A 23,294-nucleotide genomic window follows, 5' to 3' on the forward strand; every position below is an offset into this window, starting at 1 on the left:
GAGCTTGTCGACAGATAGAGTCGTCGCACGTCAATGCGCTCGTCTGCACTACCCGCGGAGGCTATTTATACGTCCGTCCTGGTCAACGAGCTGATAATTAAGACGCTATGTAATTAGCGATTAACGCGCGTTATTAACAACGCAAACAGTCCGCCGTCGGCGCTTGACGCGCCATATGGACTTTACCGACTCGCAGTAATGGGCGGATACCGCGAGCAGATACCGCCGATATACGCTTCGCCGAGCGTACGTAAGACATTCCGATCTGTACGGCTATCGTGCTCCACTTTCATTGCTTACGAAGCACGACCGATATTTGGATACACGTGAGACGCACGTATACGCGGTGTAGACTTTTGATTCGTGGCGCGTCAAGTACAAAGTGAGTCATTTGCGGAAATTAATTCATTCGGTGAACGTGAGTAATACACAGTAGGAGAGATGTTTCCACGACGACTGATCCGGTTTTGAAGAGACTTTTTTTATTTGGTAAGTGCGCGATCGTATAAGTCTAACAGCGTAGGTAATGAGCGACCAGATCGAGCTTTAACGTATTTTGAATCGTGATAATGTATTACTCAAGTGAGCAAATCCGTTCTTTATATTTCTCAATGCTCACTTGTTCTTTATTTTTTATCATTAAATGCCGTTTATATTCGATAATAGCAAAGAAATCGATGAGGTACGATTTAGAAGATCGATACTATGCTATAGGCAACTCTCGCCTATAGCATAGTAATCATTGAAGCACAGTATCGTTATTGGTTCACCGTTAACCGGCGAGCATAGAGCTAATTTAGCGTTATCGTGGCGGCGCGGATCTTATTTAAAAATCCCAACGATAAATATTCGTCTATCTACCTTAACGATTCTCCCGAGGTACGTGTCTCACGTGTCGTAAATACGAGAAAGCGATAGTCGCAATTGTGATCGGGAGAGGCGACATTGTCTCGATGGTCCCACCTCCCACGACATTGTTGGACGACCTTATTATCCTCGAGCCCTTTGATCGATACGGACAGATATCGATAACGGCGTGATGTTATCGTGCGGGTAGGCTCGGATAAACGCGTACGGTGTAGCGTTACACAAAGAGTAGAGAGTGATGCATGGCCGATGGTGGTGGTGTCGATGTGAATGTGTGTGTGAGAGAAAGAAAGGGCGAGAAACACCTTGTCTTTTGTGGTCGTAGGTGTAGCCCGAAGAAAGCTAGCGGGAAGGAAGCGCGTCACGAAGTTACAATTTTGTACGAGAACTTACGTCGGAGTCGACGCGTAATCGATCAGTAACAATAGCGCGCGACAACTACAAATGTAATGTTACTACGAATTATTTATTATCGCACTTAATTCAAACGACGAAGAATTTTAGACTGCCGTGATCCGTCGGCGATCTTCAAGAACTCGTAAACACGATGCAACACTCGGTAACATGTCCGCGACGAGGGTGTCGCGTCACAAATCCGCTAAGTCAAATGTTGCCGGCGAACACTATAAATTCGCGTCCGCCACGCCGACGGATTAATCCTTTAATGCTCACCGCCATCGGACGCCGCAGCATATCCCGAATCGCTTGCCGCTTGATTCAATTAAATGCGTCTCGCAGTACGAGCGTTCGTTAGAAGCAATTCGTTCTTTCGTAGGCGACTCGCTCTCCAAACGGAGAGCCCGAGCAAGGGGCCGGGAACAATGAGAGAACAGGAGAAGACGATGTACGAGGAGATGGAACGTGGCGGAAGGGACACGTATAGCAGGTTTCGTGCTGCTGGTACACGCGTCGATATCAGATCCGCCGAAACGAGCAGCGGCCGGCCGAGCGCGTAATTGAAATCAATTCCTCGGCGCCGAGGAACAGCAGTCGATGGCAACGAGATACGGTCCTGCGTGCACACGTGGAACGCCATGGCCGGAACTCTTATCGACGTCTCTATTAGATAGTTTCGTCAATAAGGGAGATTCTTTCCTGGCATCCTTCCCCTCTCCGATCAGCATTGTTGGCTTCAATTTAACTTAATATTTCATATCAATATGGGATTCGTCGCGCAAGCTTCGATCCGATAATCGATACGCGTTACATTCGGACTCGGCGACCGAGGACGGAATGAGAGAATTCTTTTTCCTTCACGAGATCCGGAGATCATTCCTGAAAATGGTCACAACATGCATGCACAAACATAACGTGGAAATCACCTAGCCCGTATGCTTCGGTTTATTTCCGCTTTTAGCCCCATTTCCATAACTTACTTTAACTGGAATTTAATTTATTGAAAGCCTATCCAGGCAAACTTACGTAATTGCATGTATTACACATGCACAAAGAAATTAAGCAATCATATGTGTGTGTATGTTTGCAATAAAAGATGATTTTTATATTGGACATAAAATTGTGTGATCGATTTCTTTGTATATATGTATTACGCAATTATGCAAGTTTATCTGGATGGACCTTTAATCGGAGTTAAACTCCGGTTAAAGTACACTCTAAATGTCTTATGCTCGTTTACTAACATCTACTAACGTCGTTTAAACTTTAATTTAAACTTCAAAGATTTAAAATCAGGTTAAGGTTTAATCGACATCGGTCGAAGAAAGGTGCATCTCACAGTTAAATTTTGTTGAAAAAGTAGTGAGAAAAATACAACAAAAATGCATAAAAAATAGAATTGAATACAAGATATAGTTAAATAATTTTAACAAAATCGGCATGGCTGAGAGACACGAATCTTTCTAAATTTCTTTAGCCGAGATTCAAACCGAAATATTTTAAATCTGTGCTAAATTAGTCAAAAATGGCTCGAATCTCGGCCAAATCAAAAGAGAAATGCGGCAATTTTCATTAAAATTTTAACAAAGTTGGCATAGCTGAGACACGAACCATTCTAAATTTCTTTAGCTGAGATTCTACATTTATGCCAAATTAGAAAAAAATCGGAATGTACCTGTTGGGTAGATTTCCTTGTGAAACATTCGCTCATATGGAGTCAGAATCTACTCTAAGCTTGAAAAAACGTTTATTCCTGTGATTTCGAGTGGCAGTATATTTACTGTTGCTCCGAGTGAAAATATTGTTACTTTCCACTTGTTTCGAGCACAATTTCACTATGAAATTTAGAAAATAAGTTGTGGGACCGAGGGTTAAAAAAGACTTCAGAAAGGAATGGATTCGATCTCGGCAACCTTTTTTCTCGATTCGCGATATTCGCGCGAAGCCGCTGGGAAAACTGTCGCCAATCACAGATCGGTCAAGAGCGATGGAGAACGCGCACGTGAAATCTCGCTCGGTGACAGCGGCGGCGGCAGCCGAGCGGGTCAAAGATCAGCGGAGAGCTCTCATTCGAGGAAAGAGAAACGAAGTGGCAGGCGAAAGAGGATAATAACGTAGGTAGCCTGCGGCACCGGATGATTAATAAATCAGGTACGCCGTTGAGAGAACAGTTTAACCTGCGACCCCGGCGCGATGCATCGCGCTCCTTTTCATTTTTCCTCGTCCCGGTCTATTCGCAACGCCGCGCCGCGCGGCCTGCTCTCACGCGCGTGAATCTTTTTCGCGAAGGGCCAAAAGCGTTGGAAGAAGGGCGACGAGACGCTCCTCTCTGTGCTCGCACACGGCGATACAGATACGTGTGGCTAATGGCCCGTTCCCACAGGCCTTTCAACTCCATATGTTAATTATTGCTTAAATTTATGACAGTCTCTTCTCCCTCTTCTCTCCTCCCCTCGACACTCGGTCTTTCTCTCCCAACGTGCGCGCGGGGCCTCTCTCCGGCACATTCCACCCCATTCCGACCGAATAACCGCGGCTATTTATCGTCCACGGCGAAGCACGAAATGAGCCACGATTAGCGGTAAGCGAATCGGCAATTAAGCATGCGCGAAGAAGCACCCGTGTCGTCGAGAGCGAAACGGGAATCGGTGCTGTCGCGGGGACGCCCGCCTCGTTGTCACCGTCGTCGCGGAACTTTGAACTTGCGACATGCCGGAATTCTCCGCGATAACGCCGACAATGAGCAACGTATGATTGCGCGACGATGTTTGCGACGCTTAATTAATGCGACGAATCGATAACACGTCGCTTATCATACGAAACATATACCGCGAGATATTTTACTCGGTAAACACCCTGATGCACTCTTTCTTTATAGTTTACCAAAGGCAAAAATAGAGTAATGAGAAGGAAAAAAGAAAAAAAATTAATATAGAGGGTTCACCAGAGACTAAGATGTTACAACAAATGACAAGTGTCTTTTGGTCAGACGATTTGTCCTCCATTGAAATATCGCGAGTTTATTTGTTCCGGAAAATGTTCCCCGCGTGTGTGCGCCGATCGTTCTACACGGTAGATCAGATCTCTCATTTAGAAATGTCGTGGTAGTTTGTATTACGTCTATATTCCTTCGCGCAAGCGAGCTCCCGGCGAATTCGCGCGCAATGCCGCCGTGAAATATTTGTGAAGTACTTCGGATTTCTGGACACAAGTCGTTAAACCCATGATATTTCTCTATGAAACTAACGCCATTCGTTACACGGCGAGCATAACGTACGACATTTTACTGAACAAACAGTACTGGAATTTATCACGCTGGCCGATTTTCTACGGACCATTGGCTTATTATTTCCGCGGTGAGGAAGGCTGAGAAAAAAATCGGGCTACTGGGATGTTAAGGAAGGTCATGAATGCGTAACCATATATCCCGTCTTGTGTGTGCTTTGCACCGATGAAACGAATTAATAAACAGCGATGAAATTTCTGCGACTGATACGAGAACATAACAATCAATTATTAGCATCATTAATAACATCAAAGCACCGTCTTCAGGTGTCGCAAATTAAAAGCAAATTAGATGCAGGAAACGCCTTTGTTGAACGACCAGACGTTACGCTCCTAAATAATACCGCCTTTGATAGATCTCCTCTGGTGACTCTCGCGCAATAACATCCACCCAGGCAGAACTGGACTCTTCTTTCGCCGTGTCGTTCGCGAGCGACTCGCGGGCATCGACTTTCGGGGACGAGGGAAAAGATGGCCAGAGGAAGAACAGGGACACGTAGGGCTCCTCCACAGAGCCGCGCATTAGTCGCGTGGTCCGTGGTGGAGCGGGTGACTCAGAAATTCCTGGAGCCGGACTGACAAGCGAAATGGGTCAGACGCGGTGCACTTAATAAAGGTGAGATAGCGCGGCGGGCCCACGATTACCATATGAATCGACGGTGGGCACCGTCGAAAAAAGAAACGTCCACGCTATCATTGCGTAGTCGCGTACGCGCGCGCGCCTATTATGTGTGGTCTCGGACGTGTGCGTGCGCCTGTCATCAACTGTCAGCGGCGGCTAGCTTGACGAGCCATCGTTCACCCCGCTGTCAACGGGTTTCACGCACACGCCACGACGTGCGCCAGCGCGCGTTTACGCACGTTCCACACAACCGGTTTCACGGCCGCGCCGCGACGTCACCCTGCAAGCTCCGTCTTGAGCGCCGCGTCGCTTTATCGTTCTGCTCCACACTCCGCGCGATCGCTAATTTCATGCCGGACTCGATCCTGCGGAGGATAGGCAAATTAGGCGGCTAAGAATTCAGGGACCCGGTCGACGGCTCAATCCTACCACGAGAACGTGGCGCTTTGCCGTAAAGCGTGTGACAATGTATTCTTCGCGCTCCGTTAGACGACGTATCGCTCTTGGATGATTTCATCGCTGTTCATTAGTGCTCCCAAGCGAGTCGCGTTTGATTTTGCGTCTTAGCGCGCTATCTCGATGAGAAATCCGAACTGGTCTTATTCTGGCGACTCCGCTGCAGATCGCCCTTGAACGCGAGTTATCGAATCGCGATATAGATGAAGTCCAACGTCGACGAGAGAAATTTTCCAACACTTTTTCCCCGATAAGGTATTATCGCTCGATCGAGTTGCACTCGAAACAACATATACACCTTTGGAGCCGATCCACGTTCATTTTTCGCCGCGTTCACTTCAAACGAAACCGTCTTAATTGTTACAAATTTGGCCAGCGTCTATGAGGAAAACACTGTTTTCCGTATATAATTTATATAAAATTTTGGATCTTGAATATCTTGAATAGATTTCAAATACCGATTTTTGTCTAGAAGACCACGCGACACTGTGCGCCGATACACGACGTACTTGAAGATGGCGAATTACCTTGACATCGGTCATACCTCGCTCGCCGTCCGTCAAAGTGGACGCGCATCGCAAAACCACGGCGCGTTAATTCGATTACTCGCTTCGATTGCGATGCTAATTGTATCTGCGATCCTCGCCGTTGATATTCGCCTCGCGGCACCGCGCCGGATCGCACGCTAACGATCCGGAGAGGTAGGCAAATAAAGAAACACCGGCGGCGGCTATAAATATTCGGCGGTGTATGCGCGCATTCGCGCCGGCGAAAGGGTTAAAGTCGCTCTGTGCAACCGCGAGGCGAGCGAGACCGTAATTCGACACGGACCTGCACACAAGAACGACGGCCTGTTCGCCGTTCGGGACACGTAGGCGCGAGGACCGATTTCCTGGACGAGCTCTTACTCTCATCCCCCTCGTCCCTCGAGATGCCGTCGAACGTCCTCGAGATGCTTCGAACGAGGCGACGTAATAATGTCATTATTAACGTCGGGGATTTTACGACGCGTTAATTTGCACCATCTTGTCCCTCTGCCTGCCTCCTCTCCCCCCTAAGAAGAGCTACAGCGCGCGGACAGCGAGTCCGTTTAATTGGGAAAGGGATCGACTTCGCAGTAAGTGAAGCAAATCTTCGCGCCGTAAACAAATGACGAAGTTTGTTCGCGCGACGACGACGACGAAGAAGACGAAGAAAAACGGAGAACCGGTCTTTTAGGGAATCAAAAATTCCACCTGTCGATTCCAGATATTCGCGTTCGCGCAGGTAACCCGCATCCCTTCTCTGCAACGTGTTGCACGTTTCGTTTCGTTTGGAGCGTCTCTTTATGACGATCGCACGTACTCGTAGACGAGCAAGAAGCGCAAATAAATTCCGGCGAGAGTTCTCTCCGCGACGAGATATGCAGATGAATAAGATGGTACACACCCTCTTACGTGCGCCAAGAGGGATGCGGTACCGAGAAGTCGGCTTAGGTAGAACAATAGAGTTAAGATACAGTCGTGAAAGAAACGGTACGCCTCCGCACGTCGGAGTTAGTCACTGCATGGATCTTCGCAAAAAGCGTATTGTGGGTACGCGCTTCGCGAATAAAAGAATTCTCAAAGAGGAATACAGCATTGCAGAGTAAAATTCTTCGTACAGTTCTGAAATGAGTTTCGAAACGCTTTTATATATTGTAAATTAGATAGATATCTTAACGCATCACTAATGTAATCAAATAATGCCAATAGTTGGACCGAACAGCTTGAACGTTTCTGTATGTTAAGCTTCGTGTAGTATCGCGAAAACTGAACGATCTCCCACTCTTGCCGAGATTTGCCAGGAAGGATAACAGGTCCGCTCTTTTTTACGCGCAATCAACGAGGCTAAAAATAGCGGCTGTCCAACCACCGTAACCGAGAGAGCGCGAGAGCCCTAATCCGGTCGAAAGCGCACCATTCGATTCGACATTTCGATTCTACTTTAAGCCGAATATCGCCGACCTTGTAGGTCAGTGAAGAAATACAGCGTTTATATAAAAACTATTATGCTTGTTTAATACTACAAATAACTTATTAATAATTCGTAACTCATTGCCGTTTTCTCCATGTGAAGACTTAAAGAAGGACTTTCTGAGAAGGACTTTCTGAACGTTTACCCGAGTCGAAATTTTGATTCTACATTGACCCTGCAAATTCCGTCGAACTTGAAAAGTCAATGAAGAATCGCAAGGTATACATTGACTTACCTTGATGCTACAAGTAGTCGTTTGCTGCCGTTTTTTCCGAGTTAAAGAATCTCGAAGAATCACTCGTTCAAGAAGTACTTAATGCTCGAACTTTTCTATTATTTCTGATTACTTTAATTATTTTTTAATTATTTAATATTCGATTATTTCAATATATTTTAATAGAATTTCATCTTTTAATTGCATACAGAAAAATATTCGACTGCTAAGAAAAGCAGTTACTCGGTTTATTTTTCTCTCGTTAAGTTAATAGCCTTCAACAAAATATTTTCTTTATTATTATTTTATAATAATTAAAATATAGGTAAACAAGTAAAATAACAAGATAATCTTATCTCTTTCTAATTTTTTCTTTTTTTCTTTTCCTTTCTTTTTTCTTTCTTTTTTTTGGCGAAAGTTTTGATAAGATTTGTAGCTCTTAAAAGAGCCGATATTAAGCTGAAAAAACAAAAATAACAGTTATATGTTCAATAATGCTGTTTATGAATAACGTTTACCAAATTAAAATTTGGTAAAATAAGAAAGGTTAAACAGAAGCAAAAAAGGCATTAAAGTTGATGCTAACAAAATCGAAGTCGCGGCCAAAGAAGCATTATTAAACGTGAAAATCAGTAATTGCGAGATTGATATATTACATTCTAAGGCCGGTATTCATAGAGTTGTGAATTATTCAAGATCATTGATTGAGAACATAATTAGTGACAGATTTGTATTCATGAACCATATTACTCGACTGTTTGGATCAATATCTCTTGTATATAATAATGTACTAAATATACAGACTGCCTACATTAATTGATCAATGAAGCTATAATTATACATCGAATGATGACGAACTATGAATGCCGGCCTAAATTTCGACTCGAGTATTTCTTTATTCGCAGTAATTTCGTCAAGTGTCCGTTAAGAACGGAAGCTTTCTGTATAATAAATGATTTGGCACACCTTGAAAATATGTTATGTGTCGTTGCCCAGACGTCCTGTGTCCTTCATCCTTGCTTCTCGATTCAGCACCCTAGCTGCTCCGTCGTGGCACTGACACTGACACTAACACTCGCGGAGACACGACTTAATCGAACATATACGTGTTAAATAACGCGATGTCGACGAGAGACCAATAAAGTATTTCAAAAGATGAAATAGTTCAATCACTCGGGAGCAAAGTTGTAAAAATATCAATTAAATTCACCTCAATTTAATAATTGATTTGAGTAAATAATTTCTAATTTAATTAATTGACGATTAATATAAGTCTGTTCAATTAAAAATATTTTAATTAACCACTAATTTTAAGAAATCTAATAAAAAATCATTCAATTAGCGATTAATTTGAAGGAATTTAATTAAAAACTGTTGTATTAACGATTAAAACGAACGAAAATAATTAAAGATTATTCGATTAACGATTGAACATAGTCAATGTAATTAAAGATTATTTAATTGATATAAGCAATATATATATATATATATATATATATATATATATATATATATATATATATATATATATATAAAAATTTATATAAAAGCATATATTTAGCTCAGTTGGTTACCATGAGCAATATAAATAACTACGGTTACAATTTCGATTGACATCGATCAATCGTCTTACTGTGCTTTTCGATTGAATTTGCTTATATCAATTGTCAAATAAATAACCCTTAATTACATTGACTATGTTCAATCGTTAATCGAATAATCTTTAATTACTTTTGCTCGTTTTAATTGTTAATTCAATAATTTTTAATTGAATTCCTTCAAATCAATCAATCAATTAGATTTATTGAAGTAGGTGGTTAAATAAAATATTTTTAATTAAATAGGTTTATATTAATCGTCAATTAAATCCGATAATTAATTAAAAAAGTAATTACTGGCAATCTGCTCGGGAGGAACGGATAGATAACGCAACGCACACGCGTAGCCCGTGATACGCGCGTCGCTCGCCGGCCCGGAACTAAATGGAAAGTTTGGAGAAAGTCCGCGAGACACAAGAGTAAATTTGACAGCCTCGGAGCTCGCGAATGTTTTGTTTATATAAAGGAACAGTAGATAACGCACTGACGCACGTAGCCCGTGATATGCGTGTCGCTCGCCGGCCCGAGACTGAATGAAAAGTTCCGGAAAAGCCCGCGAGGCACGAAGGTAAATTTGACCGCCTTGAAGGTCCCGGATGTTTTGACTGTGTGATCGCCCGGGCTCATTGATGAGCGACGACCGTTGGCGATGGAAGGGGATGAGTTTACACTTCTTGCCAATTGTTCCAGTACTCTCGCGCGTCGCACGCTTTTTTCTATAACTGAACTATACGTTACTACTTAAAAGCATGATATTACAACCGTCTTAAGAAAAATGTGGAGAAACGGAAAGCATCTGAAGAAACCAACGCGATAAAAATAGACCAAGTGGAACAGAAACCATTTCTATTTGTCTAGCAGAGTTACGTTAACGTATGGGTAGTACAAAGTACTACAAAGTAGTGTCTGGTAGTACAAAGAGCACTGAAAGATGTCATTAGCACTTCCGAAACTCATATAGCAGATTTCAAATTTCAACTCGGGCAGTAAATCATGTTACTATATGTTCGAACTCGAGTGCATCAGTCTTCCACCGTGCAGACTGTCCGACAGTTTCTTAATTGAATAATTACCGAGCAAAAATTGCCTTCAAATAAAATCCGCGGATTATTATACACGAAGTGTCTTGCATCGCGCTATTTTTTCCTTTCCATCCATCAATTTAAAGCAAAGGATTTACTTTTCTTACCAAATGTCTATGTGTAATTAAGTTTTGTTATGAAAACGATCGCTTGAGAGAAAATTGGATTATAACGTTGTAAGACAATTGCGACTGTAGACTTTTAACAAAAACTCGCGCGTTTGTCAACAGATGTGCGCAGAGTGCACGCAGTCGATCGCCGTTTGTGCCGATGACTTCGATCTTCTGCTCTCTCGCACGCGTGGAGGAGCATCCGACGAGCTGCAACGCGATTGCTGACGTATCAGTATGTGACACAGAGCGCCGACGTGAATTCAAGGTGAGTGCGTGAGATTTTTGCGTAAACGAGCCGTTGTACGAGCGCGCATGGCCGCGGACGTGAGGCTTCGCCAAAAATAACGCTCATTGATTTGGCGTGCTGAATGAACGAGCTCACGGCGGAGAATGAGACAGCGAGCCCGTTGAGGAAGGGGTGCTGTTATGTATGGCCATCGAAGAGAATGGCACAATATCCAAGAACGTGGAAGCTCCTCTTCCTTCGGATACGTTTCGACGCACACATACGTACACAAGTCGCGAATAGATGGCGAACGTAGTTCGCTGTGTGTGCGCGCGCGCGCGGACGTATATGTGTTGCGTCGCCAATGTCGCCTACGTACCGCGGTAATATCACCCTCGATTCTCGTGTCCGATCTCTCGCCCATAAATATTCCGAATATTTCGCCAGGCTGCAACGACCGATAGAGCCAGCTTCTGCTTTATTATCCGTTCGCCTATACGCGGAGATGGCTCTGTGTAACTTTAATCGACGATAGATGCTGCGCTCGACTAGACCCCCTCAGTGTCGTCATTCGCCGGCGCTTGAACGCGGAATAAAGATTTTTCGCGCGACGTTCTCTCGCGCGACGATTCGCGCGCGGCGAGCTCGAGCTGGACGGAGAGGAGCGGTGCCGCGCGACGTCTTTATTTCCCCCTCGCGTTGACGCCGTCGTCTGTGAGGTTTGATGACCGTCGCCTACCACGATGATGGATTGCATTCTCCTTTTATTGCTCATTTGCACATAAAGAGCCTCCCGTCTCTGCGATTCGCAATGAATAACTTTGACATTGACGTTTCGGCTAGATGGCCGCGAGTTTGCGCGCCGAGGCGAGAGCGCCAGGTTTAAAGAATTTCCCACCTCCTGCCCCTGCCTATTGTTTGCTTTTCCGCCGTGCCTATATAAGATTTGTTCGTTCATTTGTAAGGCTCTCGCACTTGACATTCCGTCTGGGATACAAGGGCTAGAAACGCCGTGGCGTAATCGCCTTGAAAACGACGCCGTTGCACATTGCCGTCGCGCCACGACGTTATACAGCACTTTCCAACTACGGTCTCATGTATTACGTATTGTCGCGATATAAGCGACGATGTGACCTTTTAACTCGATTCTGAGGGTAGGGAGCTTGGATGAAAGATAAAATATAACGTAGAATCGATTTCGATAACCTTCGAGCGCGATTGCGCGCCGCAAAAATTACTCTGCGCGCGATACGAAGAGGGATATGTACTTTAGACACATTATTATTATCATAGATTGGCTGCTAATAGACTGTAATTATATCAATTGAATGTAGACGAGCTGGACTTGCGTCACACTTTTACGAAAGTCAAAATCAAGAACGCGGTTCCAGTCTGTCGCAATCAGTTTCATCATTACCTTTCGTCCCGCCGAAATATCTAGGACGAAGGTGCACGCGAGATCTCCAACTGTCTTACTGTCTGGAAGCGCGAAAACGTTTTGTCCTTGAAAGCCGGACACGAAAGCCGGCCACATTTTGGAACGTGCTGTACAATCGCTGTTATTATTTGCAGCTACATGCCTCTCGCGCTGTACGTGCGTGAGGCAAACGTAGAACCCCATGCGTCTCCGAGTTTATTTTATGCTTACTACGCTTGGGACTGCCTCAACACACTGCTCCCCTTCCCCTCCCTCTCGTTGCTCCTATACCTCTCTTTGCCGCCCGTATAATGAAACGGTAATTCCTCGTCGTACGTGGCTGATTCGCTTCACGAAGACGACGTTAGTGGTGCCTCGGGAGTACCGTTTAAGTCACGGGAAACGTGCCCGCGACACGTTCGGCGCTTGGACGCGTGACACACACACAACACAACACCAACGCCCATCCCTCATCAGTGTAATTCCACATGTCATCGATACTCGTGTAATTGCGCGAAATGTGCGGCCTGCAGGACGGCGAAGGCGAGTGTCACGGGGCGCCTCGCGAAAGCACCCTCGCGTCATATCGATTTCGTCGGCGTGATAAGTGACGTCATCGACGAGATCGTGCGCGTATCGGTGGCGGTTCGGCGTTTCATGTGACGCGGAACGTACACGGCGATAAAAATGCGTCGTCGAAAATGATATCGATCAGTGACATTTGCCACGGTCCAAGGTTAAAAGGCCATCGCGAAAAATGGCAGTATTGGTGAGGGTGGGTATTAACGAGTAGTGGCGGATTAATCGCCGACCAACGAGAGATAGAGAGATAGAGAGAAAAAGAGAAAGAGAGAGAGAGAGAGACAGAGAGAGAGAAAGAGAGAGAGAAGCGCGGTGTATCTTACTCGTGAAATTTCCTTTTATATTTTTCGGCGCTTGGTTGAAGTTAATGGGAGAGAGCTCGAGATACAGGGACACCGTTGACGTCATTCAACGGCTACGCTCACCACTACAACGTTAATCGGACCGCATCTCGCGGTGCACTACGACTACGACTTTCCTCGAGTTAGTCGATAGCTTCCCCGGCGCGCGCGGCACGAAAACAGGACGGGAAATTAGCCGTGGTTTCTAATTCCTACGCGACACACGTTTCGAATCACCGAGAATGTCGATAGCACTCTCGACGCAGCTACGACAAATCGCGCGAATCCGTCGTTCATGCGTTCGGGGACGGAAATGAGAGGAGCTCGTCGCCGTGACAAGGCGAAATCGCGCCCGATAGTCCTTCGTGAGACAGCATTAAGAAGCGCGTAAAAAGCCCCTTGCGTCAGCAACATAAATTAAAAATCTCCCACGACCGGATACATCTCGTCCTTTTGCGCGAGAAAACGGATCCACGTCCCCACGGCGGCTCGTACGGCGCTCCTGTTTGTTCCGCCGCGATTTCGCCCGATCGCAAAACGGTTCGCGCACTTTCTGCCGAATGAAATTGCGACACTTGAAGCTACCGCGATTGAGAGTCATCGCTGACGTGCACACTGTCATCTTGCTTTGTATGAAATGTATAAGAATTACTTCAACATAATGTTCTCCTACTTTAAGAGATTCTTCCTTGCGAATTTATTGTCATATCCTATAATGTCATTTTGCCTCCTGTCGCAATCGATTATCGCGCATCAGCGGTGACTCTTGATCGTGACAACTTGAAGCACCGCAGCCTCGCTCGATAGAAAGTGTGCGAACCGTTTTGCGATCGAGCACACATACACACACGTGGTTTGCAATGTGACTCACCAACAGCGAGCTTTATCGATCGCGATCGACGATTCCGGATGGCGTAATAAATGTGTGTACGTGTAAAAGCGGCCGGAGGAAGAGGGGGATAGGGGGATAGGGGGCGCAGCGCGGGCTTGGCTATGGCAGCGATACGATTTTGTTTTTCCGCCGAAACGGGGCGATCGTGGAAATGGATTTTTGCGTGGTCGCGTCCCAGACTACCGTCTACTTTACGTGGGTAGATATAGAGTCAGCAACGCCCACGACGTCGCCGGGCTGCTGCTGCTGCTGCTGCTGCTGCTGCTGCTGCTGCCGTTGCCGATGTCGCTGTCGCTGCCGTTGCCGGCGAGGGTGGCCGCCGCGCGAAAATGTCAGACTGGCCGGCTGATACGATACACCCACGCGCCGAAAAGTGGGGCAAAGTCGATTCATTCATCCACTGATTCATAAGAGTGGGCGTAAGAGCGTAAGGGTTGCGCGGGGCAACTGCTGGCACGTCGGGCTCTATCTTTCTCTCTCTCTCCCTCTCCCCTCCTCTGTCTTTCTCTCGTTCTCTCTCGCGCTTTTGTGTACACAACGAGCGATCCTTTCCCCTATCATAGGGGATGAGATAAACGTTCAGAGCTCCTTCAGGATATCCCCTCACGCGCGTCCACCACCATCATCGACGACGTCCTACGACGGACTTCCTTAGCGAGCTTTCGAGAGCTTTAGCCGACGTATTCCCGGGAGTGAAATCGCGTCGCGTGTCGCAACGAGTTCATTCGCGCGAGGAGAGCGTCGTGCGCTCCAAGGATTGTGTCGAACCCAGTGACGAGAGAGTATGCCGAACCACCTGACAGACCGGTACAGAATGCTGGCTTTCTTGTACGAGTTATTGCACGGGTGAGTGTCAGTGAGCGAAGGACTTTGTACTTATAGGGACCTGTTTTGCTTATCAGAGTGGTGCGGGGTGGTGCGATTGCACCAGCGGGTGTAACTTTGGCGCGAGCGTGTCGTGGGACCACCTGCGGTCTAAATTCGTACTCAACAAGTGTAAGGGGATTCCGTGATCGTTAACACCTGTGCACTGCGCATCGAATGATGTTTCCCTTATTCCGGGCATTACTGTTCGACCAAGTCCTATTAGCGCAATCTCGCACATCGTATCAGCGCGGCCTTGATTTTAATTGCGTATCATGCAGTTGTTACGCAATTATGCAGAATTTGACGTCGTACGTATCGAGCGTCGCGTCGCGGTGTTACGGCTACGTAGACGTCGAGAATGAAGATCGCGTCGATCAGTCTGGGCAGAATTTCTCTGACGCAACTCCACTCATGGCGGCACGTGGCCGCGCATACAACGACTGTCGAGCGACTACTCCCACGCATTTCCACCGAAGTAATCACGCGATTCGCCCCGAGTAAAATATTTTTTCTTCCCTCTCCCCTCGCTGCCACTTCTCCCCCCTCGCGAAGAAGATCGATAATCGCAATTCGCGAGAACGCCAATCGTCGTAATCGCGTTAAACAACTCGGAACTTTCGGAACGGACTCAAACGTCCGTTTGAAGGGGCGACCGGCGTCGCAAGGGAGGAAAGCCCCGCGACACAACAAGAAACAACAAACCCGCGAGGTGAACCCCGGCTTTTCAATTACAATTAGCGGTTGCTTAAGCCAAAAATTCTTGGAACCACAGGACGACGCGAGCCGAGACCATCCGCGTCGCTGCATCCGGGACCACGAATATTCACCCCTCCACCTCTCGGACCTTCCACCCACCGACCAGCCAGACTCCCGTCCCACCCAGCCGCGAGCCGTCCACCGTCCGGATATCCTATACACTGCTAAACACACAATGCACCGTCTGCTATTTCTGGCTGTGCGCCATTGTCGATAACCTTTGCATTGTCGAGCCGATGATGGGAGTACCGCGATAGGAATATCGTCTGCGTGGTAACACTGGTGTATCCGCCGTCTGTCGTTGGCGATTCGTGAAATTGCACGAGTCTCTCTGGTCTTTCGGCGACGCTGAAGGTCAGAGGTCACCTGAAGAAGGTCACGACAGAATTCGGTTACCGAATTCCGAGCGACACGAATAAGAGCGTTGCGTCGTGGGCAGAGAAAAGCCGTGTGTGCCGGTAAATAATCTGTCTCCGATATTTGCGCTCGATTTTCCGCGCGTCGCGATCATTAACGTTCCAGCGATGTCGGACAGGAACCAATAATTTTTTAATTTTTGCAAGAGTACAATGTGCTCCCTCCGTTCGCGTTCTTCAGTTTATACCCGGCGAATGTGTCAAGTGATTCTGAAGTCTGAAGTCAAATAACGCGCGCTCGCGACGAAATGAACATCTGGTCTAGAAAAAATAGCAGCGCGGCGAACGCTGCCGTAAGAATCCCGCCGTGTAAACCAGACGATGGCGCCGTATGGATTTCAGACGCTTAAGTGCGACACGGTGTGTCAACAGATCGGTATCACACATAAAAATTCGTAGAACAGAGGATGCCTGACTTCATCGTGATCTCCTTTACGTCGCAGTCGTCGCTCATACACATCGCTTAATCTTCAAGGAAGAGCAGGAGGAGACAGAACGCGCGATGAGGGAAACGAATGAGCCGCCCGCCTACGTTTTCCTTTCCGTGTCTTTTTTGCTCCCCAGCTGGCGCCCTCGCGAAATTAGAATGCGGCGGCCAAACATAGAACTCTGATCACAATAGTGCGGACCGGTCGGAAATAAGAGAAATCGACGGAGAGGGTCCCCGAGCGTCGCCGCGTTTCTCAAGACCAATTGGGTGCGATTTAATAAAGAAGAAACGCGCGCGACGGCACGAGAGAGTGTTATGAACAAACGTTACGACAAATTCTATCGGTTTTCGACGTAAATATATACGCGTGAATTTATATATACGCAATAATATAACTTTCCTTGTTTGTATGTATGTGTGTGTGTGTGTGTATAAATTTTCCAACACATGACGTGAAGTACCAAACACGACCTGAGGAGATGATAAAAAGATTGTTTCATTTCATAGCACGTAGTATTCTTTATTTCGGTAAAATCAGGACGTCTGCGTGACCTTTTACAAAACGTGCCGAGTTTCGACTCGATCTCCACTAGACGAGCACGAAGCAAAAGCCGTAAAGACTCATCTACAATGGCCGTGAGAAATAAAAGTAAGAAATTGACCAATTACAGTCGAATGTGAGAAGAATAATCGACTGTGGTTGGTCAATTTCTTACTCCTTACAGCCATACTTTACTCCCGTTGTAGACGGTCCTTAAGAGGTCGTCGTTTCGGCATTTCGAGCTTACCTGAAAATCTCTTAAACCCACTTTCCCCCGGCTTCATAAAATGGCACCGGCACCTCGTAACGTTGATGTTCGTGTAACGTTTTAACGAGACGAAGACCCCCGCCGTTGGCGAGTTTTTATTTGAGGAGGCCGTCGCGCCGTAGTTTGTTACAACGTCGTTTATTCGTTTATGATACACACACGCCTGCATCTTCAGGCGTTACACGTCCTCTCGTCCTCGCGTACTTTTCCGCCCCTGGCTTCACGATCACGAGCGCGAGACGACCCGCTAGATCGATGTCGCGTCGCCGAGGATGACATATCCGGGACTTCAAGATTCCTCGGGGTTTAATCAACGTTCGAGCGTATCGTCCGACCCGTAAATCACGCCCGGCGATTGTGCGCCTCTCTCACTCCGAAGAATAATTTCACGGAGGAACGTACAATTTCGATCGGAGGTGCGAGGCGGCGCGTCGTGTGTGGCCTCGGCGCCGCTCGATCCAGTTTATCGACTAAATCATCCGCCGCCGTCGATTTGCATAACTGGCCGTTTATTACGCAATCGGTATAGAGATACGTTGTAATGGCAACGCGCGACAACTTTCCGAGAGAGCGCGCGCGATGCTCACCGGAAGACTGTCCTTCTCCCTGTGCGACAACTGATTGGAGAGAAACAATGGCGTGCACTTGTCCGTCTTGTGTTTCGCGACGATTTTCATGTCGGTTTTACTACTCCGAGACAATTCTAGTTAGTGAGAGAGCTCGTCTTACATCGGTCAACTGCAGCCACGATCGTCGCTGTTAGCCCGCGCGGCACGGTTTGTAACATAAAAATCGCGCCGCCGAGAAAATAATAACGAGACGGTGAGCAAATAAGCGTGGCCGACGTTACGTGTTGCTTCTGCAAATACCGCTGTCAAGTTGAACAGGTAGCTCAAACGCGACATTCGCCGTCGCATAGGTGCCGTCGTGAGTCTCCACGTGATGCGTGTATGAGTATAGAACACGTAGTCTGAATTCTTTCGACTAACTCCCGCAAACTTTGCGGCACAGTGACCCGTACGTGTTTGCGGATAAACGTTATAGGACGCACCACCGGCGGATTTATCTCTCTTTCTCTCTTTCCTCCCTCCCCCTCTCTCTCTCTCTCTCTCTCTCTCTCTCTCTCTCCGTGGAATAAAGATAAGAGTGTGGTCGGTCGATCCTATGTAGCGCTGAACTCATCGAGCACACCTCAAATGTTCATTGCGCCTCGCGATCGCGGGTCTTGACCCACGATATCGGCAATCGAGTTTGGCGATTGCCCAAATCGATCCGCGGATGTAGAGCGCTCGCCAGTGAGCCGCAGGCATGAAAAAGGATGTTAACCGGGAAGAATGAAAGATTACGTAATTGTGAGCTTGCGCTACCGGGCGATTTCATTCGCGCTGTGGTCCATACAATTTCGCGAATATCGCCCGACAATCAAACCAGCCAGTGAGTCATAGCAAATTACTAGCCCACGCAAGCACACGATAAAAACTGTCGATATTACTCTCGCAGGTAAATTAGAATATCTCGCTTTCTTGCAACAACTGACCGACTTTAGCCCTTTTGTTCGCAAGATTAACTTGTTTGCTTGCACCGTGGCTCTATGTTTGCCATGTCCGGCCTCGGCGAGGAGCTTTCCGCTACGGGACGCGAGAAGCGCTCAAGTGTTGGAGATGATCGCGAATTCTGAGAGCTGAGAGGACAACGCGCTGAGCGCACACCCCGCGGAGACGCACGCGTGAAATATATACGCGTAATGTAACGCGATAATATGAGTTTCGGAGTAATTGTTTACGCGTGCCAAGTGAGTTATTTGGCACGTGGCCACACGGGGATAACGGGGGCGGCACCCACGTGGTCGACCGACTGCCCGCGGGATTTCCTCTCTTTCTCACTCTGTCTCTTACCTCCGTTGGCTTTCCACTCTTTACTTTCGCACGGTTTACGCGCACACAGCGCGCACGCAACAAAGAAACGTCACCGAAATAACGCAGTCGCGGACAACGAGCGTTCTTCTCGCTGTGTCTCTCTCCTCTCTCTCTCTCTCTCTCTCTCTCTCTCTCTCTCTCTCTCTCTCTCTCTCTCTCTCTCTCTCTCTCTCTCTCTCTCTCTCTCTCTCTCTCTCTCTCTCTCTCTCTCTCTCTCTCTCTCTCTCTCTCTCTCTCTCTCTCTCTCTCTCTCTCTCTCTCTCTCTCTCTCTCTCTCTCTCTCTCTCTCTCTCTCTCTCTCTTGCTATCTCTTACTCTCTTTCTCGTTTGTGGCTTTATTGCGTGAAACTATTATTACTCTTACAAAGTGAAGGGACAGTAAAGCAGCCGGGTCGCGCGCAACACGAGGTTGTTACTACTGGCAAGAACATAGACGCCTCTCGCGACCTTAAAGCCATCGCAATTAAGAATCCACGATTCTCTCACATGCTTGTTACTTTTCTATGACGTAAGACTTGAGCTTTCATCACATTCATGGATCCATTTATGTCGAATATCCGAGTCATAGTTACACGTAAGTGATTATGAAGTGAAATTGCACTTGGCGTATGACAGTATGATAACAATGCATAACCTTTATTTCGATAAATGGGAGAAAAATGTTCGTGTGACTTCATCATCGTGCGATCATACCGCATTTTGATATGCACCATTCATAGATGAAATAATCGTCAAACTCAATTGAATACAGTGACGATAAAAGTAGCAACATTGACGATCTGAATGAAAAGTACTGTTTGTTTCCGGTGCGTTTTTTACAAATGAAACGGCGCGTGGCAAGCAATTGCATTAGCCGCGTAACAACTTCAGCCGTCCTCTTTCCCTCGCGAAACTTGTTATAACGCATGACGCAAGACTGTAACGAAGTCGCGAATCTGGGAATGCCGTTGCCGGAAGTTCGTCTCACCCTTCAGCGTCGGCCGCGATCGAATCGAAGTCATTCCGAGACATCGAGAAAAGTAGGAGCGGAGGAAGGAGGAAGAGACATCGTCGTTGGATGCCTCCTCCGCGTGGAGGAGTCGGAATCGTCCTTCGGGTGGCGGCGGCGGCGTCGACGACGACGACGACGACGTCGGCGGCGGCGGTGGCGGCGGCGGCGGCGGTGGCGGCGGTGGCGGTGGCGGCGGTGGCGACGACGACAGTAGTGGTGGCAGCGTTGCAAGTGGGGGCACGAAATAAGGGTAGTTTGCGGGGGCGGGGGTAGTGGTTCGTCAGTTTCCGGGTTGTTCCGGAGTGAGTGAGGGCGTCGTGTGGCGCCACGGGGAGCGGGCGGGCAGCAGCCGCGGGCCACGACACGACGAGGCGTCGCGACGTCAGTAGAGCGCCGCGCTATCGACCACCGCCACGAGACACCGTCGTCGTCGTCATCGCCGTCGTCGTCGTCGTCGTCGTCGTTGCCGTCGCCGTCGTCGTCGCCGTCGTTGTCGTCGTCCACGTCCTCATCATCATTGCCGTCATCGTCATCGTCGTCTTCCAACGTCGTCCTCCCGCACTTTGCCCGCACTTTTTCGCCGCGAGACGCGGCGATTCGCACGTTCCCCGTCACCCGGCGGCTCGCGGCGCGCAAAGAGGGACCCCGCTCGCGCGAAAACGGTGTGTGCCCCGTTGCGAGGAAGAGGAAGAGGAAGCGCAGGAGGTGTCACGCCGGCGAGAATCCCGAAGGGATCGCGTGAGGTATCGTGAGAGCGAGATCGCGAGAGGTCGGATCGAGGTTTTGGTGAGAGAGGATCGCGAGACCGGACGCCACGAGGAGGATCGCACGACGGCGCGACGCACGCACGCGTGTAATTCGCACGCGTGGCCGTCGCGAGGTTACCGCGTCAGGTTCGCGCGAGGATCACGTTGCGTGCGTGCGTGGATACACACCCGAAGCTTCGTCGTCTGAGCGCTTCGAGCCACCCCGTGTGAGACCCAATGACTGTCCATCCAGGGACCACGGGACACACATGTTCGTTATAAGGTCAGTGTACGAGCTGCGCTGTCCTGCCTTTTGCCTACCTATCTGTCTGCCTGCCTGTCTGCCTTGGCTGCCCCGTATAAGCGCCCTTTTCCCTCTTCGTCACGTCCTCCCCCTCGGAAGGAAGATCGCGCGAGAGATTTGACGAGTCGTTCGCGCGCCGTTCTCGCCGCTCTCACGGCGAGAAGCGCGAAAACGGAAACGCGCGAGATTCCGCTCGCATACGCAAAGTTCTCACTCGGTAGCTTCCGAGAAAAGTCACGTAGAGACGACGGCGATATTTGCCGGTCTCTCGCGCGCGTACAAGACCTTCGTGGCCCCCACGAAGGGGGGAAATGACGCGAATCTCGCTGCTTCTTCCTCAGCGTGTGCGTGGGAATATTCCGGCGAATTTATGGTGGCTGCCACAAAATGCGGACTCATTCCAGTTGACCTTTAGAATTTCCGAATAAGTGCGTTAAGGCGAACGGATATGTCGATAAGCGGACGCTTCCCGACGATCGCGGTGCTGCATTTTCGCGCAGGAAATCCGTCCAATGGGACCAGTGTCGCGCGTAGATTTATCGTCTCCGCTCTGTCTCTCTCGCTACGTTCTCTCGACGACGACGACGACGACGACGGCGAGAAGCTCTTGAGATCGCGACGATGAGACGCGTCCTAATAATCGCGACGGAAATGCCAGCGTCCGTTCTCCGGCGTCTTGTCGCGGGGACAAGAGAGAAGAGAGCGAACATTTCCTCACGGCTAGACACGGCTAGACACGGCTAGACTTGGCCCAAGGCTGGATTAAAGGGGTAGATCCGTTGCTTCAGTTTCTCGCGCCGAGAGAAACAGCGTATTCTTCCTTTCCAATTTTTGGCAATCTCTTCATACTTTCCGCGCGACTAGCTGTCCCGATTGCTAACGACTCGCGCAAAGTGCACGACATTTACGGCGCGGAGATATTGCACGACCTCCAGTTTAGCTCGAGCTGCACGCGACGGAGATTGTGCGAATGCATTAACGCAATTGGGCGTATTGTTCGGGCGTCGAAAATACGAGGGAGAAATGCGACAAGTGTCGAGGTAGGTCGCGCGAATACATCGATTGAAGAGCAAAGAGCACCAAAGGGACCGATGCGATGCACTTCCTGTGCACCCTTTTTGATAACTCCACTTTTCAACCGCTGCGTGTGCGCTGTGACGTGAACGATAAACGTCACTATATCGGAATATCTTCCGTTCCGCAAGGATCACCGTAATGTACGTGTTGTCCAAGTAGATCTCGGGATATCATCATCCTTCGCTGATGCTTGTGTGTAGCTTGAGCTTGTTTGAGCTTGCGCGCGCTGGTGATGCAATCAGATTTTACCAAGAGCGCAGACAGTTTTATTATTTTGAGAACCCTCCTTTATACGTGCGATATCACTCGTTCGTTTTGAACTTATCAGGGTGAATCGTGAGAGAATGAAACCCCGCGTCGATTTTATTTCGACTTTTATTTCGCGTGCCACTCGCGTGTTATTGAAACTATGAAATTGCCGTGACTTACGACGAGCTGCCAGACGAGTCGAGTAGTCAACGAGGAAGCTGTGTTACTCCATGCTAGCTGTGTGCTTCGCGCTTGATTCGAACACGGTAGAGAAGTTCCGCGACATTCCGCGGGATACAGTGTACAGTGTTGACGGGGTTACCGTTCCGGGGTACACCAATCTCACCCAGGAGCGCCGGAAGCGTCTCGACCCTCGCGCGAGCCGCGCTCGTACGCGCAGCGATGGCCCTTACGCCTCGCGAAGCCTCGTCAAAAGCGAGGACCCTCCGCGATATTTCCGAGTCAACGACGCTCTCGCTTGCCCCTCATCTGTGGCTGTAAACCCCCCCGGGGCCGCACAAAGGGCCGCGCTAGACGCGACATTGCGAGGGGACGATTTCCAAAGGAATTTCGCGATTAACGCGTCATCGCCCCATTGCGTATCAATCTGCTTCCGTTTGTCGACCCGCGGGCGACGCTTGCCCGTA

General features: G+C 48.3%; 1 protein-coding gene across 3 annotated transcripts in view; it reads left to right on the forward strand.

The window, feature by feature from the left end:
• The first annotated feature begins 208 nt into the window (after window positions 1-208).
• The window catches only part of LOC116850029 (fibroblast growth factor 17), a 158,732-nt gene continuing 135,646 nt past the window's right edge, over window positions 209-23,294 (forward strand). The window contains exons 1-2 of one of the 3 annotated variants that reach the window (XM_032827804.1): window positions 209-489; window positions 10,746-10,893. Coding sequence is in view for 1 of the 3 variants with exons in the window: in XM_032827802.1 (XP_032683693.1) it covers window positions 21,287-21,300 (14 nt within the window). In the remaining 2 variants the exon portion in view is untranslated. Of the gene's footprint in view, window positions 490-10,738; window positions 10,894-20,696; window positions 21,301-23,294 lie in introns of those variants that run through there. The other 2 variants (XM_032827805.1, XM_032827802.1) reach the window with 2 other exon arrangements.

This window comes from Odontomachus brunneus, unplaced genomic scaffold, assembly GCF_010583005.1.
Source record: "Odontomachus brunneus isolate Ranch 3 - 2012 unplaced genomic scaffold, Obru_v1 Obru_scaffold_132, whole genome shotgun sequence".
In the NCBI taxonomy this organism is placed as follows: Eukaryota; Metazoa; Arthropoda; class Insecta; order Hymenoptera; family Formicidae; genus Odontomachus; species Odontomachus brunneus.